The sequence below is a fragment of the Brachyhypopomus gauderio genome, unplaced genomic scaffold, assembly GCF_052324685.1.
Source record: "Brachyhypopomus gauderio isolate BG-103 unplaced genomic scaffold, BGAUD_0.2 sc264, whole genome shotgun sequence".
Taxonomy (NCBI): Eukaryota; Metazoa; Chordata; class Actinopteri; order Gymnotiformes; family Hypopomidae; genus Brachyhypopomus; species Brachyhypopomus gauderio.
This window is the reverse complement of record NW_027507085.1, coordinates 29,303-36,368: the sequence shown is the minus strand read 5'-3', so window position 1 is coordinate 36,368 and position 7,066 is coordinate 29,303. Positions and strand designations below refer to the sequence as shown.

Below are 7,066 nucleotides of genomic sequence, written 5' to 3'. Positions count from 1 at the left end.
GCGAACACTACTGGCCATCTTCAAGGAGAACAAACGTCCATCCAAAGAGATGCAGCTGACCATCTCGCAGCAGCTCGGCCTGGAACTGAGCACCGTCAGTAACTTCTTCATGAACGCCCGCAGACGGAGTCTGGACAAATGGACAGACGAGGGAAGTCTGGGTGGAGGTTCCTCCACCTCCAGCACTTGTACCAAAGCCTGAACCTGGAATGAGTGGGACGGGGGGGTGGGGTGGGTGGGGTAGGGGTGGAGAGAGTGTGGGGGGGGTAAAGGGGCAGCACAGAGGGTGAGGTCTGGGTGGGGTAGGTGGGCGGGGTAGTCCGAGCAACAATACCAACAGCAACAACAATTGGGGTGGAGTTGAAGATGGGGGGGGGGGCTGCTTCCTGGCGAGCATAGCAGAAATAATCACCTGTTTTATATTGAGAGAGAGAGAGAGAGAGAGAGGGAGAGAGAGGGGGGGGGGGCGTCTGCACACCACTCATAGCATTCACCCTTCAAAATTCTGTTCACATCATCCCATCTCAACCATCTCCACGTCTTCATGTGGAGTCACTGTTGTTACATGCAGAATGAACAGAAGAAAACGAACATTTTTGCAATGCTGCATACCACAGAATGAGAAGACACGCCCCCTCACCACCCCAGACAGACGGTGTCCCGAGAAGACACGCCCCCTCACCAGTCAGGACACGGCAGCATTCAAACAGAGACCAACATTTCTTTCATTTCTTTTCGCAGCTGAGCAGTAGGAGTTTCCTCACAATCTCAAAGCCTTCAGGTTAACCAATGAATTAGAGAACAATAACTCAGTTCACCAACACAGTTCGTTAGTGATGCTAATCGTCAGTTCGTTAGTAATGCTAATGGTGAACCGGGGGAGGGTCCTGGAGAGTTAGTCTACTTCCTGCAGACAGCAGGAGAGATTTCATTGGTCAGCTTCACAGTATCTGCCATTGGCAGGAATGCAAGCACAAATATATCATGGTTAACTAAAGGCAACATTTAGAAAAACACACACACACACACACACCATCATTTATACAGTACAGGAGCACAATTCTGAAGCACATTTTTCATTTGCAATAGAAAATGGTTTGGAACAGAGAGATTGTTCTTCAATCAGTAGAAAACTCAGGACGCCATTTCTGTGATACGACTGAAGAACAAAGAACACACGACAGTTGTTTCCTGCTCACACACACACACATACACACACACACATACACACACGACATACGCAGCTAAGCACCGTCTCACCCTTTCATCATATGATCTTATTTCTCCCAGACATCCAGTCATCTCCTTCATCTCCTTCATCTGCATGCTTCATTGTTCTGTTGGACTAGGTAGGGAGAACAGAAACAGGCAATCGGGGCCTTTATAAGAGAATCGAAGAGGACAATCTCCTACACAGTGCCTGTCAGTTCATCTCCTCACATCTTCAGGGGAGGAGTCCGGAGATGATGGTTCTCATGGTTCTGCTGGGTACAGCCCACCTGTCTGGAGGGGTCAGATGTGTGAGCTGTGCTTGGTCAGAAACACACAGCTGTCACTCTCTCCTCCTCTGGACCATCTTGATTTTGGTTTTGTTTTTTTGTTTAACTAAAATGTCATATATTCATCCATAGGAGTTTTCATATACAAGGTTTTTTTTTTTTTTAATGAAAGCATTGCACATTAGATCTTCAGTCAGTACCTAGCTGAACCTTAGCAAAGCGCGCCAGTCTGCAGCCCCGCCCCCCAAACCCCCACCCCCCGCCCCCCACCCAAGATCAAAGGCTTTCGGGATCATTCAAAACAGACACTTAAGACTTTTTGTATTTATTGACAAATCGAAACCAAAGAAACTTTTTTCTGCACCTAACTGTTCTACAAACAAAAAACCCCAAACTGTTGTAAAGATGACAAAGAAAAAATTAAAAGAATCCAAAAAAAAAAAACAAACCAAAAAAAAGGAACAGACGAACAAACGATGACGAAGATGATGAGGATGAGGACGAACAGGGCCTTTGCTCTCTTCTGATTGGTCGAGACTATGGAACTGGGAAGCAATGCGGACCTGAAAGGGTTCGATTGTACGGAAGTTGCAGTCGCTGCTTCTCACTTGCAGCCAACGCCGCTAACGTTAACGGCGGCAGAATAATGGGTCTCTCTCAACAAAACAAGAGGAAAAAGTTGAAGATTGTCTTTAACGTGTGCCTATGCAGTTTTTCACCACAATGTAAACAAAGAACCACAAGAACCTCATCAGCTACAAAACCAAAGATTTCGAACTCCTTCATCCTACAGCAGTTCCCTGTCCAACCTTCATCTGGTCCAACGCCAGGGACACCAATTCACTCGTGCCCACAGTTTGTTGTGTATGTGTGTGTGTGTGTGTGTGTGTGTGTGTGTGTGTGTGTGTGTGTGTGGTGTTTCAAACAGTATCTCTTTGTTCCAAACATGGGAGCTGTAGAAGAGTCCACTCTATCTTACTCATGCAGAAAGCACCACACTGGTTGGCTATTATCAATATCCACTAGAGCGATTTCAGAGAGAGACAGAGAGAGGAAGAGAGATGCAGGGAGGGAGAGGGGCGGGGCAGGGGGAGGGGCTAGGGCAGAATGACCACTCCCCCAAAGGCCAACACATGCAGGATGTAACTTGGCCGACAGCATACCAAAGATAAACTGATTACACCTCTTCCTAGCACACATCCCAGTTTAGAACCTACATGTAGAACATTCTCAAACCAAAGAGTGACCCACTGACCATGGGTACGTTTACACCTACATTCATGATCATTCTCACTGTGTTCAAGTTAACATGTGACAGCACAGCGTGAGGGTTAGTACAGATCCCTGAAGATCCCTGCAGATCCCTGTAGATCCCTGCAGATCCCTGCGTGCTGTGAGTAGATCCTCAAAGCAACAGCATGCAGGAAAGCAGATTTCACATTTCGATTTCACAATGTTAATCAAAAGTATCAATCAAACAATCTGCTGGGTCTGAGCTCCCATGTTTGAGAAAGAGACAGAAAGAGAGAGACAGAAGGAGAGAGACAGAGAGAGAGAGAGAGAGAGAGCTGTTCAGGGGTTCAGTGGGTCAGGCAATCCAAGGTGAAACCATAACCAGCTCCATACTACAATATGGCAAACACGGTCACAGCTGTGTGAGGTGAAAGGTCACAGTAACGATGACAGTAATGTAAACGACTCCCGTACAGGTCCACTAGTCCAGAGGAAACTGCTACACTATCGGTCGAATAGCTTTATCCTTCAGTTCTCTCTCTTTAAAAGCTTTTAATCCAAAGATACTCCAATGCTGTGACCTCTCAGTGACCTTTGACACTAGAGGTCGTGGTGGAGTTGGCTTCCTCTTCCCCTGCAGTCAGGGAGAAACAGGCCGACCTCGAGTACCACAAAGAGCTTCACACTGCTTATTCCTGCTTACTGCTTACATTTGGCCAAGGCCTGTGTACATTATTTCCCTACGTTTTGCAATATATGATTATTTATGTAATTTATATTTGTTATGATTGAACTTAATTTAAAATTGCCAAAACTCCCCTAAAATCCTTTTCCCCTACTTAGCTTTGCCAAAGTTTACATTTGTTCTTTGTCTTTTTTTTTTGTTTGAGTGTCCGACACTGTCAAATTTATTTATTTATGATGTGTACTAGTACACAAGCGTAGGTTTTCTTTTTAAATTATTTTAATGTTATTTAATTAGTAATAATTGTTTTGATGAATATTTATGGATTCTTGAGAATGTTAGTGCATCAAAGATGCAGTGCTCGTGTCTGTTAATTTATTATTAGTTAGCTTTACTAAAAGAGCAAAATATGGAGCATTTTAATTTTATGTAGGCATAAAATTATATTCCAAATGTGGTAGATGTGAGATTAGTTTACCATATTGCCAAATATTATTTACATAATTTAGCTGGTTTTGTTTTTCTTTTCTTCCAAACAAAAACTGTTTGATTGATAGGGTCTGATTGAGCACTGTATCTTGGCATCTATGATGGATTAATCGTTCTGTCTTTTTGCATCTTGCTAGCCATGACAGACAAGCAGTTCATTTCAGCCAGCTGATTTTGACACACTGGACAGGGCGACACGTTAATAAAGATCAAAGCAGAACTCACCAAAGACAAAACCAGGGACACAGAGAGGCTGTACGCTCACCGCTTCACTAGTAGAAGGACAACAGAGGATTCCCTTAAAACTAGCTGCTTCCAGGACTGACTTGTGTGTGTGTATTAAAAAAAAGTCTTTGTATTTCTATAGTGAGAACCAAAGAGGCTACCTCACTGAATTTTCCATTTGTAATTTTAATCGTGTTGATGAAACCAAAGATACCAAAGATTCTTTTCTCCAGTACGGTCTGCGCTTTCCCTCGTGCCTGTTCTAACGTGGCCCTCTCTGTTCCGAACCCTCCACCACTAACCCAACCCCCCGGCCCGATAACGCCTACTCCAGGAAGGACCCCACTGGGCCCAGTGTCAGATACCAAAGATTCTTTTCTCCAGTACGGTCTGCGCTTTCCCTCGTGCCTGTTCTAACGTGGCCCGCTCTGTTCCGAACCCTCCACCACTAACCCAACCCCCGGCCCGAAAACGCCTACTCCAGGAAGGACCCCACTAGGCCCAGTGTCAGATACCAAAGCAAAACTACATTCCACACACGTCAGAAAACAGCGAGACGGGGACTTTCTGGTGTTTGTAGCAATGTTCAGTCTCCTGGGGTGGAGCTCACAAAATATAGAGAATCGTCAAATTGTTCCATCCTGCCTGGGAACTATTTGAGTTGAAATAAAAATGTTCCATTTAACCTGAAAGGATGTTCTCACTCAAATTGTTTATTTTTGATCCTTTCTTTTATGTTAACAAATGCAGGACAACTTTATAGTGCCAAAGTATGACCAGTGTTACAGATGACACTATTGTATCTGATTATTGTTATTACTAATGATCAAAGTCTTATCAAATATCAATTTCAATTAAATGCAACATTATGGTGAAGTACAAAAACAAAACTCTCCATGGTAACCAAAAGCCACAATTAGTGTTTATGTACAAGACCTCTAAAAGAAGCATTTTTACACTACACAGCTTGGTGAGAACCTTCTAGAAAGCACATTAGAGCTGTCTTCATTGTGTTACTGTATCAGTCCTTCCTATTGAAAAAAAATCAGAAAATGTTAAAATACAGACACTTATGTCAAACCCTAAATCTTACTATTGTAGTAATTGTCAGAATTCTTCATATTGAACTTTCGTTAGGATTGCGTTTTAAGGTGTGAGCTCACAGAAATGTGAGAAAGCAGAGAAACAGAAGAGACAACACATGTCACTTCAAACCAATTCTCTTCATTTTTAACTACGATTATGATTATTGTTGCTTTATTCTTTTTGTTTGTTTGTTTTACAAAAAAAGAAACTCCAGACAGATGCAGAACGTCCATTAGTCACAGTGACAACACAGTGGGATGAGTGCCTTGCTTGAGCAGCTGCGAAGTTTCACCCTCTCAGTCCCCCTTCTTCCTGTGTATACCTCAGTGGGGGACGCACCTGTGCACACGCCCAGTGGGGGACGCACCTGTGCACACGCCCAGTGGGGGACGCACCTGTGCACACGCCCAGTGGGGGACGCACCTGTGCACACGCCCAGTGGGGGACGCACATGTGCACACGCCCAGTGGGGGACGCACCTGTGCACACGCCCAGTGGGGGACTCACCTGTGAACACGCCCCGTGGGGGACTCACCTGTGAACACGCCCCGTGGGGGACTCACCTGTGAACACGCCCCGTGGCCTCCACCCCTGAATCTGTGGTGCTTTGCAATGCAATCATGCAAAGAACAAAGTTTAAAAAATGATACCAAAGGCTTTAAAGACTTCTTTATCCTTTCTTCCTCTCTCTATCCCTCTATCTCTGGTTGCATAGCTTTATATAACAGAGGGAATAAAGATGAAGAGGCACAATAAGCGCAGACCTGCTGTCCTTCCCCAGATTGTTCTCAGATATACCTCATAGATAATAGTGCGTAGGGTAATGTTATTATAGCGTATGGAAGAACCATCCACTCTCTTCTGTGACTTTACCAGACTAACGGGAAAAAAGCTTTATACGTTTTAAGTTGTGATTTTTGTAATAGCTGAAGAGGTGCACCCACCGGAGAACCAACGCTGGGATTATCATCTCTTATAATCTCTGTGTGACAACTTTGTCCTGTTTTTTTTCCTCCATCTTTTGTGGTACCAAGGGGGATTTTGTTTGTTTGTTTTTGTTTTGGTCTGCTTTTGGGTTTGTTTGTTTGTTTGTTGTTTGTTTGTTTGTTTGTTTGCTAGTTGAGGACAGGCTCAGGTTCTTCTTAAGGATATTGTTTGGTTGGGAAACGTTGCTGGATCGAGCCCAAAATGTACGTTTTACAGTCCCCGTGCTGCCATGTAGAACACCAATAATTCCCTCCTTTGGTTGTCGTCAGGCTTATATTATGTCCACCTGCCTTTTTTGATACACTTTGTTTTCTTACTGGCTGTGTGTGAAGGTATAGCATAACGATTAGCAGCAGTTGTTCTGATGCTTGTAGCCCTGAGTTTATGCATGAGTGTATTTACAGTTAGCTAGCAATGTAAAGCATTGTGGTTCAACTTTAAGTTCAGACTCCGTCCCCATTCAAGGAAATCTTATTTTTGCATGTTAGCCTGTCATTAGTTTCCAAAACGCTCTGCTCAGTTGTGTATAGACTGGTCCAGTTGCTCTTTTGAGGACAAGGTATTTTGACTCAACGCAATTTATCACAATAAATAGGAAATTGGTGTAACCAAACTACTTTGGAAATGTAGTGTATTACATTTCTCTCCAGTTCGCCAAAGTAAAACACACTGACCTCCACAAGTCTGTTAACAAACATTTGTCGGTTTTCTAAGTGTATAACTGGTTATTCAGTGTGGTCTCAAAATGGCAAAGTCATAACTGCACGACTCTGTTCATATGAAATGTCAGACTCTTGCTCGTTTATGGATGCTGAGATCAGACTGACTTAATCAGACACTCCTGTAGAAACAGACATGAGTG

General features: G+C 43.8%; 1 protein-coding gene across 2 annotated transcripts in view; it reads left to right on the top strand.

Annotated features, from left to right (window-relative positions):
- The window catches only part of onecut2 (one cut homeobox 2), a 15,930-nt gene extending 15,727 nt beyond the window's left edge, over window positions 1–203 (top strand). The window contains exon 2 of one of the 2 annotated variants that reach the window (XM_076995884.1): window positions 1–203. This exon is cut by the window's left edge and continues 85 nt beyond it. In XM_076995884.1, coding sequence (XP_076851999.1) covers window positions 1–202 — 202 coding nt within the window. In that variant the 3' untranslated portion in view covers window position 203. The other variant, XM_076995885.1, reaches the window with a different exon arrangement.
- Window positions 204–7,066: the final 6,863 nt, after the last annotated feature.